This window comes from Macrobrachium rosenbergii, chromosome 43 (genome assembly GCF_040412425.1).
Source record: "Macrobrachium rosenbergii isolate ZJJX-2024 chromosome 43, ASM4041242v1, whole genome shotgun sequence".
Taxonomy (NCBI): domain Eukaryota; kingdom Metazoa; phylum Arthropoda; class Malacostraca; order Decapoda; family Palaemonidae; genus Macrobrachium; species Macrobrachium rosenbergii.
The window spans coordinates 23,019,602-23,046,382 of NC_089783.1; the positions used below are offsets into that span (position 1 = coordinate 23,019,602).

Below are 26,781 nucleotides of genomic sequence, written 5' to 3' on the forward strand. Positions count from 1 at the left end.
ATTTTTTATTCTAAAGCTCCCTTGCCCCATTTAAACACTGCAATCTGATCATCTCTTGCAATCTTGTTCGTTACATTCTTTACATAAACAATGCATTTACCCATGCTTCTTTCATGCAGCCACTCTCTAGACTTTATCTCCTTTCCTTGCCACTAATCTTGTTTTACTTACATTTTTTTAATGGCACTCTCCCATTTTTTTACATTTTTACAATCTCGTAGTCTGCGTCATCTTTATATAGTAGTTTCAAGTTCCCTGCCTTTTTGCTTTCCTGTATACTGTATCTTCTTTCACTATGCTCATCTTTGGTGGGCAACAACTTATATTCCAGACTCTTCAGGCAGTAAAGCATAAATAATTACACACACACACAAAAGACATAAGGCTTCCTATAATATCCACTGAATACCTAATATCCAGTCTTCTTCCTCCATATTTATGGTGTAGAGTCTGATGAAGGTACAACTTCATCAGCTGCTGAATTGATAGGTACAGTCAGTGGGTTAAAATCATTACTCATCACAGACAAGACTTCTGAAAAATTTCCTCAAAATCTTTGATTAATTCAGTTGGTAAGTGTCATCAACTGTTAGTTTTTACTGATGGCAGTGAACATTTACTATTAACACTGTTTTTTAATTTAGCCTTTGAATTAGTTGCACTTGACAGTGTTTAAGATTTAATAATAAATTAGTAACCTTAATTGAAATGCTTTTAGAATTAATGTGTACATCTTACTAATATAAACCAGCAAATGCCAAGATACATATAAACATTCCAGTAAGTTTTGTGTTGTTTTAACATCTTACTAATATAAACCAGCAAATGCCAAGATACATATAAACATTCCAGTAAGTTTTGTGTTGTTTTACATGTTATTTTCGTCTGAAGTACAACAGCTGTAAATGATGTTCAACAGCTGTAAATGATGTTATTCCCTTGAGCAAATAAAATGGATTATGTCATATGCCTATGGGTAATTTCAAAATTATTTTAAAAAATATTATTTGTTCTGACACATATACAAACATTCAGTCTTTATATAGGGGATTTACTTTCAGCGCAAGCTGGAGCTGGCTGTTTAATTAAAAACAGATGTTGGTAGTTGGTTTACTGATGGTAGGGGAGGAAGCCCCTTCTAGTTGGTACACGTTCACTTTTTCTTTTGGCTGCGTCTGAGACAGACGCGTCTCTTTTGCTGCGTATTATTCAACTTAATTCTTATTCTTTTTGTTTTTTAATATAATTTTTATTTTGAGATATTTTGCCTATTCTGAAATCATGCAACAAGTTATATTCTGTTACATTTTGTTATTTTTGCTCTTTCTTGTTGTGTAGTTATTCCTACACATTTATGCTATGTAGTCGTTATCAACTCCTTTTAGCCTGTGAGCCTTTCTCTTTAATTCCCTCCCTAACTTGGTTTTGCCTTTTGATTTAATGCACACCCAGCTTGGTCTTAGCCTTGGTGTTTGTTCTGTTATATTTTTTTTCTTTTACGTGCCCAAGGAGAGAGGCCTGTCACCTCTCACCAACCATTCTATTTTTAGACGTCTTCTTAACCTTGTTTTATCGAACATCCTTACTACATAATTTTTCTTTTTGTTCTGAAGTGTTTTCTCTCTGAGCAAGCAAGAGTTTTTCTTTCAACCACACAATTATTTGGAATGTTATAATGTTTTAGTCTTTCTGATGATGTGTGGTGGTTTCGTTACCTGTCCCGTGGTGTTGTTAAGGAGCGGTACCACGGTAGTTCCATAGTCAGCAAGAAAGGGGGGCTGGTGTCCTGTCATCTCCTCAATTGACAATGCAGGTGCACAGGTTTTCAGTAGCATGCTCAGCACAGCGGTCAACCAGACACATTCCAGGGAAGATGGATGTATGACAGACGAGTTCGGTCACTAGGGTTGGTGTTAGCAACAATCGGTCCCGACACCTTGATGTTCTGAAGGATTGTTCAATCTAGGAAGACTTTCTGGTTAGTCCTTCAGTCTCAACACACCGAAGCTGTTGCTGTTTGGCTCCCTCTTTCCAGACTGTGGGTATAACAGCCAACAACCATACCACATTGAAAACGTGGCTTCTTACCTATCAGCAAAGTTTAGCAGTGATTAAGTCTGGTCAGTATTTGGATAGGTGACCTCCTCGGAACACCAGATGCTGTTGGCATCCAGGAGACGTCTTTCACATCCATGGTTAGCAACATTGGGCTAGTTAGTTATTGGATAAGTGACCTCTTGGGAACTCCAGATCCTGTTGGCATCTAAGAGATGTCTTTCGAATCCATGATTCAAGTCTAGGGCTTACGACTTCCGTCGTTCTGGCTGATTCGCCGGGTGATTAGCAGGGTATGAGCATTCCGTTTCTAAGGACCCTACAGGCTACCAAGTACCCGAAAGCCATTTGTGTTATCACTTACTGACTTCACCTCCAAACTAGATGCCGACAACTTATGAGTTCTGGCTCAGCCAAGAAGTGGTCCAAGAGCTCCATTTCTTTTGACTGTATGTAATGATCAAACGGACATACTCCACAGCTGACGTGGTGGACAACAATAAGTTCCAGGCGAGATTTCATAAGGTCAGGGCATGTTGCCCACAGATCCTCGGACTCTTTTTCCTCGGGTTCTGTGGTGGCTGTTCAACAGTCATGTAGCTCACCCAGCTCTTGAGGAGAGGTGGCATCTCGCCTAAGGTGTATGATTGAAAAAGAGAGAGAGAGAGAGAGAGAGAGAGAGAGAGAGAGAGAGAGAGAGAGAGAGAGAGAGAGTGTGTGTGTGTGTGTGTGTGTGTGTGTGTGTGTGTGTGTGTGTGTGTGTGTGTGTGTGTGTGTGTGTGTGTGTGTTTCCTACCTTCTCTTTTACAGCCTTCTAAGGACGATTAGCAAGCTTTCACATGCTGGACAGGCATGCATGCAGTTGTTCTAGATGACTGAGTATTCTGTCTATAATTTCTCCCTCTTTTGATTAATAGATGCAACTCCTACCCTCTCTCTAGCAAAGGGAGAGAGGGGCTGACAATGAACAGACCTGTTGGGTTCATCCAGATCTATCTTCAAATCAATGATGTTACATTCCATTTATTCAAAAGGGCCAGAAGTCTGGCAGTTGAGCATCACACATATTCAACAGATCAGAGGCATGCGTCTCCTTCCTTTGCTCTTACATGACCATGAAAGAGTCCCCAGGTGAGGCAAACTACCAGTCAGTTCAAAGATTTGCTCAGAATCTTCCCACCAAGAAGTAAGTCTCCCCTATGTAAAGACCGAAGGTTTGTATACGTGTAGGAACAAATGACATTTATAAGTAATTTGTATTTTTCATAACATACAAACCTGAAGTTTTTGCATAAATGGTCCACCTCTAGCCACCAATCATTTTACCTCATGGCACAAAAGGTAAAGTAAATGCGTACCACATGGATGGCAGGGATTCCTCCCCTACCATTTAGTTAAACGGCTGGCTCCAGCACACTGAAAGTAAATCCCCTATGGAAAGGCCTCAGGTTTGTATGTCAGGAAAAATACAAATTACTTAAAAATTTCATATTTATGTTAGAATTAAGTCCTTTTTTTTTTAACTCTAGAATTTTCGACGAAAGATGGGGGGGAAAATGTTGTGACTAACAAATGCCATATGTACTTGTATGAATTACAAACCATTACAGTACTTTACTAGAGCCTGTTACTGTCTGTTGGTATGAAGTTGTGACTAAGAATTCACTAAGGTCTTCTTTTATTCATGAGAGGGGAGAGATCCCTCTCAAGGACTGATCTCAACTGCCTAACCCCATCCTCTACATATTATATAAAAAAACTTTGGTCCATTCATTTGGGTGCCTTGTTGATGGATCTTGGATTTTTCTCCTTTTCTATACATTGCTTATTTTTTTAACTGGTAGAAAAATGCCAGTGCACCTCAACCATTATGTAAATAATATCCTTTTCCTTGTTTGTTCTACCATGCCTAGTATATAAACAGGTCAAATTGAAATGTATGTTTTGTTTCCTAAAATTTCAGGTCTATCCTGTTTATTTTGATGTATGTACAGTGGACCCATCCTTATTCGTGGTTCCGGATTCGTGGCTTCACCTATTTGCGGATTTCACCGTGGAACATTTATACACACTATTCGTCGAAAACTCGTCTATTCGCAGTATTTTTCAAGATAAATATTCCCAAATTACTGTATTTTCATATTTTTGTGACTAAATGTATTTTTTGTAATAAAACCATTAAAATTTTAGGTATAAGCATTTTTAGAGGGGTTTTTGGTGTTTTGAACTATCAAAATAGGCAGTTACATATAAGCATTTTTAGAGGAGTGTCAAGTATTTGTGGATTTTAGCCATTAGTTGGGGGTAGTGGTACACATCCCCTGCAAATACTGGGGGTCAACTGTAATTGCATTGTTAATTTGTGTACAATTTCAAGCCCCAGCTGGGTAAACACCAAGATGTGAATTTTTGCATTTCTGTCCACCAGGACAGAGATGCAAAAATTCATGTCTGCTAGTGGAAAAGATGTTTAAGAGAAACTAGTTTTTTGTGTGCCCATCAGGATCAAAATCAAAGTAGATACCTTTTTAAAACACATGCCTTTGTCCTTTTCCCTGTGTATACATCTTTATTGTCTCACTTGTCTGTCCCCTGCCAGAGGTTGAAGGCTCTTACTCTCTTTAACTGACCAGTTTGCATCTTGATTTCCCTACCATGTTTTTCTCAATATCCCTTCCCTGATAACGTCTACATACTTCTTTTGGATGCTGTTTTTACTAACACTTGAATTTCTTGATAATTCTTTTTGACTTCATTAACTATCTTTTTATTCTTTTAATTGTGTCTTTGCCATCTTTCTGTCCCTCACTATGAGATCAGCTCACAGCAGTTGTATGGTAAGCATTTCTTACTCGGTGTATGCAGTAGTGGAATCTTTCTTTATACCATCTGTACAACACGTCATAATAAAATTAAAACTGTAGCTTCTCTATTCCCTGTGTTATCATCTTCTCTCTCAGCTTCTTGAACACTGTGCTAGTGTCTGTTTTCATGCCCAAATATGTTGCTGCCATGGAGGTTACTATGTCCGATTTCCTCCAGTTATTCTACAGGCTCACTTTACAGCAAAGACACATCTATGCCAGGCCCTCTTACACCTTCACTGGATCTCAAATACTTGCTTGCCAGCATTTGAATGGGGATGTGGGTGCCATGATGTTTCCCTTCTGAATGGACTGTCTCACTGATTCCACCATTTCTATATGGAAAGGAGTATGCCACAGGAATTTGGTCAGGAGGCCAAGGTTAAGGAAGGGGCATCATCCTCATGTTGCCTTTTGAAGCAGAAACAGGTACCTGTAGTGATCTGTCTGAAACCTTCTTGACTGCCTGTTTCTTGGCCAGTGACCCCACTTCATTGTTCAGGCTGTTGGACTCTTCATATCCTATGCTAGAAAATGAATGACAGGAGATGGAGGTAAAGAATGTTGTCATACATCTGACTCTGACAGGCTTGAGTGGAGTAATCCTAGATGTCTGGTAAATTTAAATTGTTAAGGACAGTCTTTTTTTTTTCCATACAGGAATGGACATCTGCCAATATGTCTTACTGATGTAATGAGGGATCATTCAAGTGTCCAATTTCCATGGAGATATGCATCTTCAGGATGAAGTTCTGCAGTTAAGGACTTTTGGAATGGAGGTCTCTTCCTTATCAGAAAATTCCATGAAGTAAATAAAGTCCTGAGAAGATTAAAGTGGCCTCTCCTTGTAGTTACAGGAGTCTTGGTTGTCAATGGGAGAGATCTGTCTAAACTCCTGTCTGGGATTTTGGAGGCAGAGAGGTCACTTGCAAAAGGGAATTCGGCCTTTTCAGATGGCTTGGATTAACAGACTGAAACATAGATCATTGGAAAACTGTGAAACCTTGAGAATGAAGCTGTACCAAATGCCTTCGTTGTTATAGCACAGGCTCCATCTTGCAGCAGTGTTATAGTTCCTGTCTTTTGATAATGACAGGACAGGATAAAGAGAAGACTGTTATGTACAATAATCTAACCTAGTTGGATCATCTAACTTGTCAGGGTGATGGTCTTGATCCTAGGGTAGCAGAATGTGATGGAGATCATTAACAATACGAAGAATAGGAATACCTGGAAATGCCCTTTTTAAAGTGGCTAGAACAAAAACTGGTGGACTTCTGCTGGATCCCGGATGGTAGCAAAATATCCAGATTAGGATCAGCAGGAAGGCTGGTACTGGAAAAAGGAATGTCTAGGTATGGCAATCATGCCACAGAGTCCAAAAGCACAGATGGAGGGATGAACAAAGTAGCAGATGTCAGCGACAAGGTTGAAGAAATTTTTATTCCGGTAGTGGGAGTAAAAGCCAATGTATTAGCAAGCTCAAATAGTGGGGTAGGCACTGAAGTAGGGCTGGGTGGTAGAGAAAGGTATCTGGCAAACTGGTACAGTAATCAGAAGTAGTGTAAAGTGAAACAAATGGTGGTGGCAGCAGCAGAGCAGATGGCACCAATAATATATTATCTGTTCAGGAGGTGCAGCCAACACAGGCAAGTGAGGTGCTAAAACCACTCTACAAGTGGGGTCTGCTATAAAGGGACTAGTCAGAATGATTGGGAAAGCAAATCAGAACTCATAGCAAAAAAGTGCACAGTGGACAGCATCCAGAGAGAGGAGGTGGGCAGTGCTGAAGAGACAGGGAGCACTGAATGCATCACTGGAGTTGGTAGAAAGGCTTATGGAGGGATCTAGTAAGAAGGCTTAGTGGCAGCAGCAATTCTAGAAAAGCAGAGAGCTGGAAACTATACAGGGATAATAGCAGTGTAGATGGTCTGACAGAGTAAAGATGTACTCTTGGAATTGTGTAAAAATATCTGCCATGGGTAGCTGCAGCAATGAGGTGGCAACAACTTTTTAGGTTAAGTGTGGGAAGGAACTAACCACCGTGCACATTTTGACAAGTGTAGCTGGAGTAGTAAAGGAGCCAGTAAGGCAGGCAGAAAAGCATCAGTGGGGTGGGCTGGTGACAAAGCAGGAAAGGAATCTGGAAATGGGCTGGTTGACTGGTGGCAGCAGCAGATCACTTAAGGACAATCAGCCCTTTACCGTTGATGATGGTTATATGTTGACTGGAGAGCGATGCCAGTGCTGAAGAGGCTGTACCTTCAGAAAAAAAAGCACTACACTGCCCAGCAAGTACAAAATATGGATACTGAGAGGGGAAATGATCACAATCAGCAAAGTATTTGACATAAATCTTGTACACATGGCGTGCACAGAGGAAAACTCGGTAACAAAAATGGGAGAGCATTGAAGACAACTGGATGCACTGACAGCTTAGATCATAGTAGAAGAGGTAGACCTCAGGAGGTCAGGTCGGGCGACAGGATTTTGTTCTGAGTCAAGACAGCCGAAGCATGCCTTGCATGAGTAACTCCATTTATGAAAGCGTAAGTTTGTATTCCCGTCGGAACAAATTGGAGAAATAAACAGATGAACTTATAAGGGACCCAGCAAGATTATTGCTTTCTCAGACAACACTCAATAAGATGTAGAAGAAAAAATCAAATACGGAAATAAATAATTGTGAACAAGTAAGAAATGAGTACTGTATGCTCAAACTCAGTAAGCACAGCTAGGGGACTCTCTTATTGAAGCTTATAGCAGTGAGATGCAGTAGAATTAGCTGGGTAATTACCACTGACCAATAGGTCAAGTGAGTGCATACACACACTTGGTCACTTGTAATTATTCTCTTTCTACTAGAAACTGAGATGTCATCTCCTCAATTCTTGTATGATGGCGGTGACAGTTGCCACCAGGTCTATCAACCTACCTCATTGCCACCAATTCCTTGTGTTTTTCCTTTTCCAGCTGGCGCTAGAAGAATCATCTGTAAGTTAAGACTGCAGGTTTCTTAGCTAAGGAAAATATAAATTGATTAAAAAATTTGTCATTCTGTTAGTAAAGCCGCTGTTCGTCCTCACAAGTTACACTCTCATAGTCCCCCACCCAGGGCTCTGTAAGACACACCAACCAATCTCAAAGAATTCTCTTATAGTTGGTGCCGGCCAGAATAGTGCTAGTTGGCATAGTGATAAAATATAAAGGACTCAGGACAAGAGGGCTGTATCTCTTGTCCACAGCTACTACCTCAGTTTTCTCTTCGTCCTACTCGCACAGATGTGACAACAGTGTGTGTTGTCAGCTATCTTCCCCAAGTTTTTCTCTGGAAAAGTGTTCAACGATGCATTTGTTTATCATCAGAATGACACTCAAGTTAAGTACATAGTTTTAAGACTCAGTGAAGTTTTAGCCCCCTAAAATTTCAATGGGTAGGCTGTGAAATAGAAAGTTCCTCAGTTATCCTTAATATTGGAATTCTTTCCAAGTGTTAAAGGAAATAAATTCATGCGGATCTACTTCTAATGGGCATAACTTGGCCAACAGTGATGTCATAGGTGTTGTGAAAAATCCCCTTTTCTGACAAGGGAATTCAATATTTCAAATACAGTAGAACCTTGGTTATCGACGCTAATTCGTTCCAGAAGTGTTGAGATTCGATTTTGTCGAATTCTGAGTTAATTTCTCCCATAAGAAATAACTGAAAATGGATTAATCCATTCCTGACCACCAGTCATTACCCCAACCTTGCCTTTTTATACAAAACTTTACACAAATTACAATTAAATAGGTTCAGAGTTTAATAACCTACCGTATCAGAAGCACTTTTTACATTTTTAAATGCATACTGTATCAAAAAAGTTGGCCTATGACCAATGCGGCCGTATTACCATAGGCTAGGCTAAGTAGCCTTATAGGCACTACCAGAATGTACTGTAACAGGTACACATGAAAACTGTTGTTAATAATGATAACAATGAAAAACAAGCCATATCACATGAAATTAATAATACAGTATTTATAAACCGAATTACTGTATGTTATCATAAAATTAAGAAAAATTTCCGAAATTACGTCGGAACTCGGCAGCCTGTGGCAGATATAAACAAACCAGAGCGCTGCCCTGGTGGTGTATCGCGGTACTAATTACATAAACATTCGAATGTTTTTCTTAATTTTATGATAACAGACATACAGTAATTCGGTTTATAAATACTGTATTATTAATTTCATGTGATAATATGGCTTGTTTTTCAACAGCAGCAGCATGTGTGGGCTTTAAATGCTTTTAAATAAGCATGGGAAGAACGCCACCAACAACGCCAACTAGCGGCAGCCGCCCGAAACTCTTTTTTCTACAAACATCATATGATTCATCGGGTCGGATTCCGGTTTGTTGTTTGAACTCCGACACAAAATTTACTCCACATTTCGTGTTGAAATCCGATTATTTCGAGTTCTAGTACAGTCGAGGACCGAGGTTCTACTGTAAAACATGCCTGTCTCAAACACTTAAGGTTTACTTAGATGTCATGGCAAATGTCCCAGATGGTCTTCTTCATTTTCCCACACCCCAGCACAAATAAACCACTCTCTCTCTGCATGGGCAGAGAATTATTTTAGTGTCCCTCATTAAAAAGGCAGGCCCCTCATTCCTTCCCTAAGTCGCATGGCATTCAAAAGGTGAGTACATCATTAACTTTCTTTGGAAAGTTTTCTTTCAAAGAAGCCTTGAGTGTATGGGATGGTTATTAGAGGCAGTTCCTGAACCGGGGAAGGCACAATAATCCTTCAGCCACACCCAACATAATTAGGTCAGCCACACCCAACATAATTAGGTAAGTCATCGTAGAGCCACAAGAGATAATTCACACATAGGTTTGTGTGTTTCTTGTTCTTTATTGCTGAACCCTAATGGGTATGCAGAATAAAGAAAACGGTTGATAACCTGTGACTTTACCTTGGATCAAAAATTCCTGAAACACCATTACCATGGGAGTGGTGGTCATACTAAGATTTTGCAAAGGAAGGTGCAATAATCCTGCAGCCAGACCCAACATAATTAGGAAGTCACCTTAGAACCTCAAAGAATAAACATATATAGGTTTGTGTGTTGTTTCCTGTTCATATTGCCAAACCCTAATGGGTATCCGAAATAACGAAAATGGTTAATGACCTGTGACCATACTTCGGACCAAAAAATTTATCTGGGTTATTGTGATTTATTTATTAGGAGCTAAGTCATCTCACCACCCATCAATTTCTTTATTAAGCTCTTTTGAAGACAAACAACAGCTACGCTATCCAAAAGTGGGTTTTGACATAGGAAAAACCTATTTTTGGTTTGGTAGCTGCTGTGAGTCCTCAAACACACACATTTCCCTGATGAAAATGCATGGGACTTGGGTGAACATTTATCTTGCAGAGACCTGCCAGGTAATAAGGAAGACAGCCGAGATACGTGTGTGTTGTCACATCTGTGCGAGTAGGATGAAGGGAAAACCAAGATAGTTACTATTGACAAGCAAAAGAGCCCTCTTGTCCTGAGTCCTTTATATTCTATCACTATGCCAACAAGCACTATTCTGGCCAACACCAACTATAAGAGGATTTTTTGAGATTGGTTGGTCTGTCTTATGGAAGCTTGTCTGCTCCTGCTCTTTCCGCAGTCTCTCGCTTGGGCTATGATGGCAAGGTTCCTGTTAAGAAATCCAGGGTATTGAAAACTTGGAAGTTCAGGTGTTTCCTTCTAGGTCCCATAATCCTATGACGGACATGAGAGATTCTCCACAGCAGCGGGCGTGTTTCCAGCCTAGGCAGTTGTTGCCTCGTCGCTCGCATGTCCATGGCATTAATCTCCTTCATTCCAGAATTCCTACCTGATCATCGTTCCAGCTCCCATGACCACGTCCTGTTGAATGTCTGAGTCCGTGAAGACATGCACGCATGTGCGGTTACTTTAATCCAGTCGGCCATTTAGCCTCGCTCCTCAGCATCTCGTCATCTATTGTGTTCTTGCTCTCCTGGGAAAGATTGGGTTCACGTGGCAGCAGACATGACAGCACGGACATACAGCCGTATAATAACATCACGGCCGTTGCACATGGAGTTGTGGAAATTGTCTCAGGATGGCGTGTCCAGGAACAGAACATCGACCTCGCTCACTTGAAGGTTTGGGAAGAGAATGGGATGGTCTACAGCCATGCCACGTTGAAGAACCGATGCCCGTTCGATCACCGCCACATTCAGTTCTGTCGAGTGAAGAGCACTGATCTACCTTATAAAGGACATAAAAGTTGGCAGAACAAATCCTGTTTGCCTGTATGGTAACGTCCGTTGGCCATTACTAGATGATCAATTAAAAAAACACGTATGTGACGAAAGGCATTGCACAAACATCTGTCGTCGCCGCCTCTCCATCGTTCTGTTTCGCATTCCCTTAGGAGAAACTGCAGCTACCACTCTAATTCGGGCAGCCCCGAATGAGACTCGCACGGCTGTGGTCATGACTCGCAGCCACAGACTTGACTCTCAAGGCCGTGGACAATATTCGCACGGTTGTGGACATGACTCGGACGGCCATGGATGTGATTCATTGCCATTCTAGATATCCATAAAAGACCTATTGACAGGGTCTTTTTCATGATTGAATGAATTTGTTCTGTCAGTCATTGCAGGAACTGATGGTCTTTCTATTGTGTTCAGCCAGAGACTTTGACATTTTTCAGGTAGTAAGAAATCTCTATTTCATCGTTCACAATCGAACATTGACTTGATTGTTCCTACACTGATATTAACCTTTGACTCCCTGAACGAAGGTAGTTACAATTCATCAGCACAGATTTCTTCGGATTCCTGATTCGTTTTCGACTAAAGGTTGGTCTCATTCACAGTGAATATCTGTAGAACCATAACGTCCAGCGCTTCCAAAACAGTAGTCAATCAATTTTGGTCGTGCCAGGTTTTTTCCTGGTGCGACTGGAATTATTTTGTAGCTCCGTAGGTCTATGGATCAGGCCTACTCCTCGGTGCAATAGCCTGTGTTCTCTTCTGTAATACTCTTCTTAGCTAGGATGAAGACTAATTCTTGAAGATGGAAAGGGGGGTGTCCAGGTCTTCAACAAGGTCTCCCCATTCATTCGCATCCCCTCCCAGAGAGGTGAGAGGACTTAGCCTATTGGTGAGATGAATACTCCCCAGTCCTTCCCATCCTCTCTTGGAAGGTGAGAGGACTTAGCTTAATGGTAAGATGACTACCTTCCCCTTGAAGGCATCAACCAAAGGACATTCATATACACTTTAAGAGGTTAGTTTGGGTTAGGTAAGTTGGGTACTTAACATAACTTAGCCTAGCCTAACTAGTTCTAGTCTAACCTTACCAGACCTGCATTTCAAAATCCTGGAGCTACTTGTCTAATGGCATCAACCATGAGGTAGTCTCTTGCTCTACAAGGGACTAGGTTGGGTTAGGTACTTAGCCTAGCCTAACTTGTTCTAGCTTAACCTTACTAATCCTGCACTTATGTATCCTGGGACTCCTTGTTTAATGGCTTCAACCAGAAGGTAGTTACCCTTTTTTCAAGGATCTGGGTTCGGTTAGGTTGGGTACTTAACCTAGCCTAAGTTAAACCTAGCCTAGCCTAGTTTGATCTAATCTGCACCCCAACAACCTGGATCTTCTTAGATCTCCAAGTCTCAGGATCGAGGATAGGCGTTTCACAGTGTTGTTAAGGAACAGTACCATAATAGTTCCTTAGTCAACAAGAGGTGGGGGGCTAGTGTCCTATCATCTCAATTGACAGTGCGGGTGCACAGGTTTGCAGTAGTACACTCAGCACAGTAGTTACCTAGACATTCCATTGGTGGTGCAGGTGCACGGGTTTGCAGTAGCACACTCAGCACAGTGGTCAACCAGACACACTTCAGGATGATGGATGTATGACAGACAAGTTCAGTTTCGCATCCATGAATCAAGTCTTGGGCTTGTAACTTCCCGTTGTTTGCCGGATTCGCTGGGAGATCTACAATACCTCCAAACACAGTTCCGACAACTTGTGTTTGGTTCCTACTCAGTCAAGAAGCAAGTGGTGTCAAGGAGTTCCATTACTTTTGATTTGTAGTTACACTCCTCTTGTGAGGAGTGGGAGGTGTAAGCAGTAGCTGCTGCTGCTGTAATTACCAGTTGATCCAAAACATGAGGAGAATATTATGTGGATCTTAAGACAGTTCCAGGAGTCTCAGTGTCCAAATAGGCACTCCTTTGATGGCAATGACACCAAGGTAGGGCCATGGTTACACTGTCCTCCTGCAGAGACTTTTCATTCTTAGGAACGTTGACCAGGGCGGCAGTCTCTTACACTTCCCTTCCTTGGGACTTGAGCACAGTCCTTTTTGTACTTTCAAGAGTCTCAAGGTCCAAGATAGACACTCCTCAGTGTGACAGCAATGAAACCATGGTAGTGCCATGGTCAACAAAAAAAGTCTGTGTCCTTTCATCTGCTCTATTGCAGTGCAAGTACATGAGCAGACAGATGAACATTCAGTGCAGTGGCCAACCATACATCCCAAGCAAGATGGATGTCGTTGCAACATTTATTTGCTGAAATCAGGCAATAAGGACAGTTGATCTTGGTACCATGACTTCTGGATTCATTCAACCTGTGAAGAAGCTTGATCATAGTCCTCCTTTCTCGACTTACTGAAGTTGGCGCTCTTCTTTTCTGTTTTCTCGCACCTTTGAATAAAGTAAGACATCTTTGGTACCCATTTACATTTGGAAGCTTACGACTTTCATCATTCTACATGTTTCGAAAGTGTTCAGTGAGACAGATCATTCCATTTCCTTGGTTCTGTGATGCCAATAACAGTATTACATCTATGTTACCTTCATAAAGACTAGACTTTCAACCCAATGCTAATGAATTGTTTGTTACCTTCAAGTTGGCCAAGAAACAGTGTCCAAGTTGTCATTTCTCTGACTATTGAGGTGATCAAATGATTTAGGCCAGGGGCATCGGTCTGTCCATTGCATTCCAGTAATTCCTTGTTCATTTGGATTAATACATCCAAGGCCCTGCTGGATATTGGAAATTGCCAAATATGGTAAAAAAAAAAAAACACTACAGATGTAAAGTGGTAACTTCAAACCCTTACTCCCCTACATTGCCACTACACATTACAGTATACACTATATATAAATACTTATAAAAAACAGACAGTAGACTTTCTAGTTCTGAATGGATGTCAAACCATAAGTTACTGTCTTTTTCCCCTAGTTTGTAATTTCACGTAAATAAGCTATATGTTTATAAACAACACACAATAAGGTAAGTACTATACTCAACATACAATACACTTTTATACTGTACAAATGAAAAATGGTAAGTTGTATTGTACAAATGAAAAATATAAATACTTAATTTAAGATTTATTTTTTAAATACTTACCTTTCCATTATATAGCTTTTACTTCCGCGCCAGCGGGAGTTCAACAGATTAAAACAAAAAACCAGAACACTTGGTTTTCTATGAATATCCTTCTTCTGTCCATCTACTCCCCCCCCCCCAAAAGGGGACTAATGGAAACAAACACCCGTAGCCTTCAGTCTACTTCTGTCCACTTTGAATGCTGGGAGGTAGGGAGAGAATTTATATAATGGAGAGGCGTTTAAAAAATAAGAGATTTAAGTATTTTTATTTTTGAAATGAACCGTACCTCTACATTATATAGCTGATTCCCACATTTGAAACAGGAGGAGGGCAAAGTGAAAATCAGCAAACCCTTAAAGGCTAATTAGTAACAAAATACTTGTACAAAAGTGTTTGTTTTTACGTAGTGAATTCAATCCATAGGCTACTGATGTCGCCTTAGGAGGATTGTCACTCGGGTATGAGATTCTCATCATGAAGACAGCTGAGGTCTCTTTGGAGGATGACCCCTTCAGCAGGAGGAGGGTTAGGGTTACTGTGCCAAAACCCTGCAGAGCCAATAATGTATAACTGAGAAGTAGTACATTTAAAGGTCCAGTCTGCATTTAACAACCCTGAGAGGGAAAAACTTCAAAATAGATACCATTTTATTCTCAATCTAGGTCAGGACCAAAAGACTAGACTAAGTATATATTTTGAATATAAAAGTTTAATATACTTACTTTTTGTTGGTTCTATCTAATATAATTCTTTATTTTTTATGTTCATATTTTAACACTGAATTTTACTAGTATGTCATCATTCACCTGTTCATTATCAATCATATTAATTTATATATTTCACCTCCATTACAGTGCTGAATAATCCTGATGGGTTCCAGCGCTTGGTCTTCAAGACCTAAATCTCATAATCAATCAATCAATGCAAAAGTCAGCATTGTGCAACACTTGTAATTCTCTACCATATCACAGGTCCTACAGCTACCTAGAAAGGTTTGAATTGCTTTAAGAGGCTTTACTAAAGACTCAAACAGCTTTGGAGGGAAAACTAAATCTATCAAGGTTCCCAAAAAGTGTTACTGTGTACCAGGCCCCTTAATTACGCCTGCTTCCGTTGTGTTCCTGCCTAGCTGCTCTGGAGGTTACGATGTTTCGTGTCTGCCATCCTGTAAAAGATGTTGGAGTGAAGGTGAAGGAAGTTGCCCTGTGGAAATAGCTGCTGTCTTCTTCAACTTATCTTCGATTTCATCTTCTGCTGCCTCTTCCCTTCGTCTCCTGAGGTTCAAGGGGGTCCCGGGAACCGGATAGACCTTCATCGGCCGAAGGAGAGGAAGGCTGCTTCTTTCCCCTTGATGCCCTTGGACGTCTAGGGACTGCCTCCTTCTGAGGAGGCAGTGAATCTCTCACTGGCTCTTCCTGACCTTCAGGTTAGGGAACCGATTCGCATACCCCTAGGTTTTGTGTTTTGGGAGCCGCAGGCATGCAGACCTCGGTTTGCGGTCCCATTCCCAGTCCTAGAGGTTCCGCCTCTATGATGGGGGCTGTTTCGGGTGCTCGTTCGCAACTGCTCCGAGTGCTTGAGATTCTGTAGAGTATCGAGTATCCCGATCTGGTCCGGAGAGTACTCTCTCCGGCCCAGTTCAGGAGCACTGCGAGAGAAAGGGCCAAGGCACCAAGGTTTCTCAGCTCTTCCTGCCAGCATTATAAGCGCTCCCAGAGTGCTTACCAGTGCTCAGTCGGGTTCCCAGCCTGCTGTCTCAATTCTATCGGTTCGAACACCAGAAGAAGCAGGGAAGAGGTTCACTTCGGGAGTCCTACGGGACTTCTAAGGGACTGACTCTCTTCTGGGAGACTAAGTTTCCCTCGTCGGCTCTTCCCGCCCTCGAAACTGATTCTCATTCTTCTCTGGGGTCTTGTGTTGCGGGGGACTGCGAGAGCGTGGCCTCTTGAGGCCACGCCCTCGTTGCCAGTCTTAGAAGTCTGCGTCTAAGACTGGTTCTGTGGCTGGCTCTTTTCGATTTTTTAGGAAACCGAAAGCAGCTGCTCCAGATTTTTTGAAATCTCGTAGGTTGCTCGAATTCTATGAATCACGAGCGCTCTCCAGATGAGAAGCACAGGATGAGAGAAAGTGCCGTGTCTCGGTGCCAAGACGCCAGGTGTCTCGATCCTGCCTACCAGCTGCTTCGGTTGCTTGGCCGGGTTTCATCCTTGTGTCTTGAACCTTAGGGTCTGAGCATGCAGGATAGCAGACACAGAATTCTCCTTTAAACCTTCTTCTCGAGAGGCCTTGGCCTTGAAGGAGTTTGCAGTTTAGGAAACTAGCGCTAGTTCATGGCAGATGAGTTCTGACCTGTCCAGTTCCGATTGTGTTTGCGCAATCGGCTCAGCTTCTTTGCCTCGCCCAGCCCCTGGTCATGTTTGCAAGACTGGCTCGGCTTGGCTTACCCCGATTGCCTCCCAGTCCACCGCATACCACCCAGGGATCGCGTTCGCATGATCGGCTTGGTTCGGTGTGGCTCGACTCAGCCCTGCTCAGTTTTCTGAATCAGGTTCTTGGCTCTGTTCGAGATTGTCCCACAAGTGCTGAAAGGTGTCTTCTGCTGATGCCCATGGGTCCAGGACGACCAAGCAGAACACCGGGCAACTTCCTGTTGTGCCGGGTTGCAAACAGGTCTATCATTGGCTGTTGCCAAATCTCTCTGTGATGTCTGGGCATAGGGACCACTCTGTCCCTATCACTTGACCCTTGCGACTGAGATTATCTGCCACTACGTTCCTCTTGCCCAGAATGTATTTGGCTGACAACTTCACTGAGTGCGCGACTGCCCAATCGTGTACATGCACTGTCAACTCGTGGGGCTGGTGGGATACCAAAACCCCTTGCTTGTTGACATATGCCACCACTGTGGTATTGTCGCTTGTCAGTACTACAGAGTGCCCCATCACTCGATCTCAAAACTCTTGGAGGGCCAAGAAGGCTACCTTGAGTTCTAGGATACTGATGTGGAGGTACTTGTCGTTCTGATCCCACACACCCGAAACAAGCAACTCTTCCAGGTGTGTTCCCATCCCTCTCTCGATGCATCCGAGAACAGAAGCATCTTGGGAGGGGGGAAGGTGAAGTGACATTCCTATTACGAGGCTCCTGTTGTCCAGCCACCTGACTAAGTCCTGTCTCACTTCCTTCAAAAGAAGAATGGGAAGGTACAGGGAGTCCCTTGCAGTAGACCAGAACTCCTTCATTCTCCACTGAAGGGAACGAAGGTGAAGCTGCCCATGCTTCTCCAAGGATGACAGGTGACCAAGAATGACTTGCCACTGCCAAGCTGTTTGTTCCTACTGTGACAGGAACAATCACACCACCTCCCTGAGCTTGCTGATACGCAAGTCTGAGGGGAAGACTCTCGCTGCTGCCATATCTATCAGCATGCCCAGGTACATTATCCTCTGCTTGGGTATGAGGTCGGACTTCTCAAAGTGGCAAAACAAGAGAAGTTGATCCCTGTCCTGGAGCAACTGCAAACTAGAGCCCTCCAGGACTAGCCAACTATTAAAATACCTCAGAAAACGTTTCCCGTGCGAATGGGCCCAAGTCAACAAAAGGGTGAACACTCGTGTGAACATCTGGGGAGCGGTTGAGATCCCAAAACAAGAGTGCCCTGAACTGGTACATTGTTTCCCCTAGGATAAAGTGGAGGTACTTGTGTGAGGACTGATGGCTGGGTAAGTATTTGGAAATACACATCCTCCAGGTTCACCGAAAGCATGAAGTTGGACTCCCTGATGGCCGCAAGCAGTGAGCATGTCATTTCCATTGTGAACCGAGTCTAGTGAACATATCAGTTCAGGGAAGCAAGGTCTATGACCAGTCTCCATCCCTCTGATGCTTTCTTGACGAGAAAGAGACAGCTGTAAAACCTTGGAGACCGATCTGTCACAACTTCCACAGCGCCTTTCTTCAGCATTGCTTTCACCTCCCCCCCGCAGGATGAGATCCTTTAGCCAGCTGGGAACTTGTTTGGAGAGGGAGATGGTTGGTGAGAGTTGGCAGAGACTCGGAGGGAAGTAAATACCCTTCCCAAAGGGCATTCACTATCCAGGTCTCTGCCCTCCATATTGCTGCCATGTTTCCCAAATGCTCGATAGGCAACCCCCTTCATTGGCAGCACATGGGGAGGAACACTGCCGCTAGTGTCCTCCTCCCTTCCTCTTACCCTTGCCCCCTCTCCCAGGCTGGGAGGGGGGCTGAAAGGGACACTATTGCATGCCTTTCCTGGAGGGGGCAGGAGGTTGGGTTTTCCTATGAGGACCCTTCAAAGCAGGGACTTCTTAGGACCCGTAGAGGAAGTGCCAACCTGACCTGAAGGTTGGACTGCAGTGGAATATGAAGACCCAGAGGTATTTGCCACTGCCTGGCGGATGAGACAGTTGTTGTTATCGGCCCTCCATCTGTCTACTGCAGTATCCACTTGTTCCCTAGGAAAGAGAGAAGTGGTACCCAGCAACAGTCCATTCCTCAAGGCCAAGGCCGACTCAGGACCAATGAACCTGGAGATTTGAGTCAGGACTGCGTCCCTCCTCTTCGTCACCAAGATTGCCCACAGGTATGCTGTCCGGTGGGCCAGGTAGGAAATGGTCCTACCACCAGATAGCATCATTCTTAAAGTAGCTTCCTCTTCAGGGTCCCTTGAACTCGAAGATGATGAAGCATTCCTGGACACGGAAAATGTCCACTGATCTAGCCAAGAGACTGTTTGGAATGCTGCCATGGCAGTCGATCCAAAGCTGTTGACTCCTGCTAATGAGAGGGTGAATCCCCCTGCATGGAGCTGGTCCAGCAACAGACCCGGGCCTAGACGAACCAGGTCTGGATCAACCTGTTTGGTTGGCAGCGGCCTCTCCGAGGCATGTAGAAACGCTTCTGACAAGGGGGGAGGAGGAAAGTACCTTGTTCGAGCAGCTAGGACAAAATAAGTTCTCTTGCCCAGAAACCAGAGGACTCACTTTGTCTATGACCACTTTGGCAAGATCTGACCACAGCAGGCCCAAAGAAGCCTTGGGTTCCTTGTGTGGTCCCCAGAAGGGTTCGAGGGCAGAAGGGCAATCTACGGGAGTTGCCATGGTCTCTTCCCTGAGATTGTTATATTGAAGAATCAGTTTCACAATCTCAGTGTAGGTCCTCTGTAGTTCAGGGTTGTCCATGTCCTGAGGAAAAGGGCCCTCAAGCCCTTCTAGGTCACGGCCCTCCTGGGCTACTCTCTCTCTTGGCAAGAGAGACACCCTCATCAGAGTCCCCTGACCCCCCTCTCCACCACTCAGGCATACAACCTTCTGATCCTAGGACTGAACCGGGGTGTAAGCTCTCGTGGATGGGCTGGGATGGGAGGGCGAATGATCCCAATCTTGAGCCCTAGGCCTATCCAACTCACGTCTCCTGGTATAACCCGAGGAGGTTGAGGAGACAGGTGAGAGGGTTGCAGCACCCTTCATGGACCTGCCGAAGCCCTGATACAAGAGGAAGGCCATGAGCAGTTGTCAACCCGCAGTAATGACTTTTGCACAGGTCTGGGAGAGCGGACCTGTTCACGAACATGCACAGGGGCTTTCCCAGGGAGAGCAGACCCGTTCATGTGACCGCATACGCTCACACGACCATGTACAGTCACCCAGACGTGAATGGGGTCTATTGCGAAGACATGCTACAGTCTTCTTCAAGGCATTGGCCTCTACAAGCGAAGAAGACTGGACGGGGAACCTCCTTGTCGCTTTCACAGGTGAGCAAGTTTGTAGGATAGCCTCACCTTTTTGGCACCCTGGCACTGTTTCCTTGTGGGAACATGCAAGGGGTGAGTCAGTACCTGCACACTGTGGGCAGGCAGGAAGAGTTTGAAGAAGAGACCTCACAGTTTATCCCCATCGTCATCTTCGTCATTGTGTTCCAACGGCGCCTCCTCTTCTTCCAAAGGTCCCATTACCCAGACACACTGGAGGAAGAAGGGTGCTTCTCCCTACCATAAGAAGGCCCACAGGCCTTCATACGATCAGCCTTCTTCCACAGAAGAGGCACTGAGATCTTTCACTTGCTCTCCTATGTCCACAGACACGGGAACCACACCACGTAGTTCTTCAGACTCACGTGATGTGGGAGTAACAGGTGTATGGGCCCCATGGATCCGTGTCACCAATACTGGTCCCTGGAAGTCACCTTCTAGGGCCGGTAAAGAACCTTCCTCCCAAGCAACTGTTGCACGGGGCTTGATGAACCCCCTCGCCGCGGCTGCTGTGCATATGCGTGGAGACCACGTCACTGAGGGTGCACGGGTTTCTATGAAACCCAGTGTCACCAATACTAGTTCTGGTGAATCATCTTCATGGACTAGTAAAAGTCCCTCTCACTGAGATGTGCCATGGACAGCAAGTACTCACCATTGTCACGGGAGTCCGTAGGACCCTGTGCAGAGGTAGAAGAACATTTACCAGTCTGTGACGATGATTTACCGGAACTGGTATTGGTGACACTAGGTTTCGTAGAAATCCGTGCACCCTTGGCAACATGAGTCTCCGTGGAGACCCGCATACATGCAGCAGCTGCGGCACAGGGGTGCATGGGGCCCGGTGCAACAGTTGCATGGGAGGAAGGTTCTTTACCAGCCCTAGAAGGTGACTTCAGGGGACCAGTGTTGGTGACACGGGTATCCGTGGAGGCCCGTATACCTGATGCTCTTACAATATGTGGGTCCAGAGAACCCCATGGAGCAGTTCTCACATCCGTGGACATGGGGGAGCAAGCAAAAGATCCCGGTGACTCTTCATTGGAAGAGGGCTGATCGTACGAAGGCCAGCGGGCCTCCTTACGGTAGGGAGAAGTGACCTTCTTCTTCCTCCAGTCTGTCCACGTAATGGAACCTTTGGAAGAGAAGGAGGCAGCGCTGGAACAGAATGATGAAGACGAACTGCAAGGTCTCTTCTTCGACTTCTTCCTGCTGTCATGTTGGTATTCTCCACAAAGGCTTCAAGGCGTACATCCCGAGGATGAGGATGTTAGAGGGAGCATGGAGGTCAACGGGATCAGGACTGGGAGCATGACTGTGGGGCCACGAGTGTGGCCGTGGTCCCAGTCGACATCGTAACCATGGCTGTACTCACCGTTGCAAGAGTAGACTTGGAGACACTGAGGTGGGAAATCAACCCCTGGACTGAAGGCTCCCTGGGGAGACCTAGGGAGGGCAAGAGCTTCCTAAGACCCCCTAGCAAACATTGAATCTCCTCCAAACCTGAAAGAGTCAGAATAGATGAGACTGTCTCCCTTCGCTCTGAGGGGGATTCCCCCCCCAAAACGAACAGACTGCTTGTGAGTCGTCGTCTTGGTCCACCCCCCCTTCGAGACACTATTGACAATGCAATAGATCATGAAGGAGTGAGTGACTTCTCCCTGAGGAGTAGCAATGAAAGCCAGTTCCACCAGAAGAAGGATGGAACTACAGTAGAAGGATTGGCAATCTTCAGCGTCATCAGGGGCATGTAACCCTCCAACGACGTGTGGGATGCTGCCTTCCTCTTGTATTTCCTCTTCCGGGTGAACTGCACCCATTGCTCCATGGGCCAAATACAACACTTATCACATAGGCTATCTTGACTGCACTCATGCTGTCGGCAATAAGTGCATAACGAGTGAGGATCAATTACAACAGGAACATTTCCTAAGCCTAGGCATTGCTGCATGGCACAAGGCTTCCCATCCTTAGGCTGAGATAATTCGTGGGTTTGAATAGTTAAAAGCACTTAAAAGACAAAATATCACAAGAACCACACAAAAGATCAGAGGAAAAAACTCAGTATGGCGCATGAAGAAAACCAGCTGGTGGGAGAGCAGAGCGAAATGCATGCAGCTCGGGAGACAGCCAGAAGGTAAGTGGGTGCATTGCATAATGGGAGGGTGGGTCTCCCTCAACCTGACCATCTAGTTGTTAACTACCTAACAACCTTGTTAGAACTGAATGGCCGGTTTCCAGCTGCACTGAAGGTATTTCCATATGTAAAGACTGAGGGTTTGCATTCATGTAGGAACAAGGAGAAACTAACCCAGCATCCTCACATCTTAGTGAGTGGTCAGGAAGAATTCTGAAAATGTAAACATTCCAACACCACCTTCTTGGAAACAGATGATTATAGACTGTCCATCCAGGTAGGCCATGCATTATTCTTTTTTATTTTAAATGTTCATCACACCTAATGGGCCAAAGATGTAGGCTGACTTTAACCGTAGGTAAGTATCCAACTAACTATTTTTATTTATTATAAAAATTTTCATTCTCCTTTGCCCTACCATTGGCATTACTACTTCCATTTGAAGGCTAAGCACAATTATGTGAAAAGTTTCTACGCTGAATAATATGGTACTGTGCTCTAACAACAAAACTAACAAGACCATGTCGGTACAAGACATTAACAGCACTGTAAAGTACTAAATAGCACTCAAGCCACTCCATGAGAGGCAATAGGAAGTATAAACTTCAAACTGTAAATGATCATTATATTGGTGGAGATTAATTATATCTTAAAAGTTAAAAAATAGTTTGGTGTTTCTATGATAATAAAACCTGCAAGGAAACTTCATAACCATCATAAGCTGGAAAATTAACTAGCTTTAAAAATTTTTAAAAGAGGTTTGTTCTGATTAAAATTATTAAAATTTAAGCAACATTTATTGCAATCACTTTTTGCAAAATAGTTTAATCAATTATCTGTATACTATAATACAGATAACTACATACATGTTTGTGACACTGATGTATCTCATCTATTTCTCTCTAAATAATATACTAAATGGCATGCAATACAGTAAACCCCCCATATTTGCAGTCCCACAGTTCGCCAATTCACCTATTCGCGGACTTCTCTGTGGAATGTATATATACACATTATTCACAGAAAATTCGCCCATTCGTGGTATTTTTCACTCAAATATTCACTAATTACTGTATTTTCATATCATTTTCATGACTAAATGCATTTTTTGTGATAAAACTATTAAAGTACTCAAGTATAAGCATTTTTAGTTTTTTTTGTGTTTCAACTATTAGAATAGGCAGTTCTAAATGTTTTTAGAGGGGGTTGGTGGGTGCAGTACGCATCCCCCGCGAATACAGGGAGGTTTACTGTATCATGATTAAAATTTATTTGTACCAAGAAACTTAACATGAAAAAATAAAACAATCTCTGCCTTACTTAATTCCATAAAATAATCACATCTTTGGAAGAAAATCAAAACAAATGCACTAACAAGAAACTGTTAGCAAAAAATATATGCTGTTACCATAAATTACATAAAGATATAACCTATAGTGCTTCACCATTCTTCTTATATATCCTAACTGCCATTAAATTTTAAAAATTAAAATTTGATACTTTACACTGTGCAACTAAAGGTTTCTCAAGTACATGATGCTCATTATCAGTTAATATTCTTGAAAGTTTAGAAAACAGACAGAGTGAAAATTCTGATTTGATGATAAAAAATTCAGAATGGTACGAGTGCTATGCAGTTTTCAAAGATTAACAAAATATGCATTAAGTACATGATAATGATAAAACTGAAGTGAACTTTATATAAAATAAACTGCCAAGTTTCAATACTGCTTTTCGTTCATAAAAAAGCAATAGTTATATGACTTACTAAAAAGCCATAAACAGAGGGTAAAATTGATATATGAACTACTTTTTATTGTATGAAGTATTTGGCAATATTTAATTCCCTTACATCCACAAGAAACTAAAACTGATGCTTTGCTCCACAAGAAAACTATAACTGTTGCTTTGCAGAGTTATATAGTAAACTGGATTCTGTGGTGAGTCTATTATCCAAAAATATTTTCATGTTTCACATTACTGTATGGACTTCCACTCCACAGATAAGAAAACAATAAGATGTTCATACTGATCAATTAATTTTTAAAATGCCTGTAAACATCATTCCTGACATTTCTTTCAAATTCTCTCAAATTAATTTTTTCCTTCAATGATAATCTCCATACAGAGTACTGTACATGTTTCCTAGGTAACAATAAGGCATTGTACTAGGGTATTTGTTTACTCCATATATTGTATATCTTACAAACTTGCAAGAGTAGCTAAATATGTACTGAATTTACATTTAAATTATCTTTGTAACCACCTACCAATCAAAATGGACATGAATGACTTACAAGAAATTACAACTATTTTATGGTAGTACCTACCGAACACTTACGTAAAATATCAACTACAGGAACTCTTACGGCCAAATTTACTATTAGATTTTGATTTTTTTGGAGCACCAGTGGTAACAAGAGAAGAATCCCCTCCTCTTCGCATCTTCCTGTTAACAAAATAAAGAATTACAATTTTTTTATCATTTTAAAATATACAAAATTTAAATTGCAATAGACTGTGTATCAATTAATGAATTTTATAACTCCTTCCACACCATGAGTTCAACTGTCATGAGTTTTCAAGTGCATTTTTACAAATGATATTTAACTTACTTGTTAAGATTAGGTTCTTTGAAAGATGAAATTTTCAGAGCAGCTCTTCTTTTTCTTGGGGCTTCTGTTTCAGCATCTGAATTTTCTTCCATTTTTAAACTGTCTACCCCTTCAAAAGTGGTAACAGGAACATCACTGGCATCCTCTACAATCACTGGCTCACTAAGAGTCATAAGCTCACCGTTATCTGAACCTGTTTCAAGACATTTTACTTCACCTTCATCTGGCACAATCTGATCAGGTCCCAAATCCTCATCTTGATCATGTTCAAGTTCCTGACAAGCTTCTAGGGTTGCACCTTAAAAGAAAAGAAATTTTAAATCTCCCTCCACTTTTTATACCTTCTGTTAATATTCCAACGACTGGTTGCTTGTCTAAAAGAAATTATGGTTTAAGACAGTTACCACAGGAAACTTGAGTTTCAGCACCATTAACTTAAGTTTACTCTCAGTGACCTGTAAGGTTATGAATTTTCACAAAAGTCTATAATCAGAAACCTGACTAGGCAGGGCCTTCCTGAAGGACACATAATAGAAAACTTGACCTTGAGCTTCACCAAACAATAGAAAACTTGACCTTGAGCTTCACCAAACGATCTTGGAGTCAAGGAGAAAATATGTCATGCTTGATACAAAAACAACAAATGGTACAGTACTGTATATGAAAAATTGAGGTATACAGTATAGGATGATTGGCTTCCAAAAATATTAAAAACATACAGTATACTCTACATGCCCTGTAGGGGGCGTACTGCTTGCAATGTACACTCGGCAACACAAGTAAAGATACAGTTTTCTTAAATCTTCGGATGCATATTGTTTAATAATGCCACACCTGGCAACTCTAGAAAGGGGGCAGAGCTTCAAAGTCATCATGTTTTTTGCTTGTTAGATTTCCAATAACTTTAAACCATAAAGATTCTGTAGAAGTCCTATAGTCATTGATACTTGACTGTAGTAACAACCTCTATATTATTTGTTAACGTTGTTTTGGTAACGTCATTTCAGAGTAGAATATCTATCATTCTTCTTTAAACCTACCATGAAACCATGATCATAACTGATGTTGTGACACTAAAATTAAATGAAATTCAAGTGTAATTGGAAGCATGATCTTCAATAATGAGAGAAAATGTTTTAAAATTTTAGCAATATCCAAGGGAAATCATGTGGAACAATAAAGGAATGAATGCAATATTATGAGAGAGAGAGAGAGAGAGAGAGAGTACGATCTGCTTTTGTGTAAGCATAGGTTTACTTATAGCTACTTAATTCATTGCATTTTCTTTGAGAGAATGAGTTATATTATACTTGTAAAGTATGTTTTAGAAGTGGAGAGAAAGAGAGAGAATTATAGTACAGTATTGGTGTTGGACTTATGATGGGAAAAGGGGGGGAGAGTGATAAGTAGGTGCACAGGTTCCCGGGATACTGGGTGGTAGGGCTGCCAAGATCGCGCTTTACTATATTAGATGAAATTTGAAGTGACCATAGTATTCAAATTAATTCTCTAAGAAATTCATACCCCAGTCTTGATTTGATTCAACAGTTGCTTTAACATTCATAGATTATAAAAAGGGGGAAAAATTCAACCATAGGCTATGATCACTCTTACTTTCTTGATACTTCTACTTTTAAAAATTGATTTTCATCTACTTTTAAAAATTGATTTTCATCAACAAATCATTCACGAAAAAACCTATGTAAAGTAAAAATATTTATTGCTACAAAGAACTCAATATCTACTGCACAGGCAATGAAACTAATATCGTGCAAAAAATGCTGACGTATAAGGAGATCTTTTGGTCTCAGGGCAAATAATGTAGCTGTGTTCGCTGCATAGGCTAACTCTGAAGCGCTTGTAACGGGAGCATAGCCAGAAAACCTATGACTTGACAGGCTACTTTAAC

At 42.3% G+C, this 26,781-nt stretch overlaps 2 protein-coding genes across 8 annotated transcripts in view; one reads left to right on the forward strand and one right to left on the reverse strand.

The window, feature by feature from the left end:
* The window catches only part of LOC136828654 (organic cation transporter protein-like), a 106,713-nt gene extending 102,226 nt beyond the window's left edge, over positions 1-4,487 (forward strand). For both annotated transcript variants that reach the window (XM_067086696.1, XM_067086697.1), the window contains exon 13: positions 4,019-4,487. In XM_067086696.1, the coding sequence (XP_066942797.1) occupies positions 4,019-4,346 (328 nt within the window). In that variant the 3' untranslated portion in view covers positions 4,347-4,487. The remainder of the gene's footprint in view (positions 1-4,018) is intronic.
* An 18,553-nt stretch (positions 4,488-23,040) lies between these two features.
* Positions 23,041-26,781, reverse strand: part of LOC136828655 (NK-tumor recognition protein-like) — a 124,636-nt gene continuing 120,895 nt past the window's right edge. For all 6 annotated transcript variants that reach the window (XM_067086702.1, XM_067086701.1, XM_067086704.1 and 3 more), the window contains 2 exons: positions 24,873-25,170; positions 23,041-24,706 (listed from right to left, as the gene is read on the reverse strand). In XM_067086702.1, coding sequence (XP_066942803.1) covers positions 24,607-24,706; positions 24,873-25,170 — 398 coding nt within the window. In that variant the 3' untranslated portion in view covers positions 23,041-24,606. The remainder of the gene's footprint in view (positions 24,707-24,872; positions 25,171-26,781) is intronic.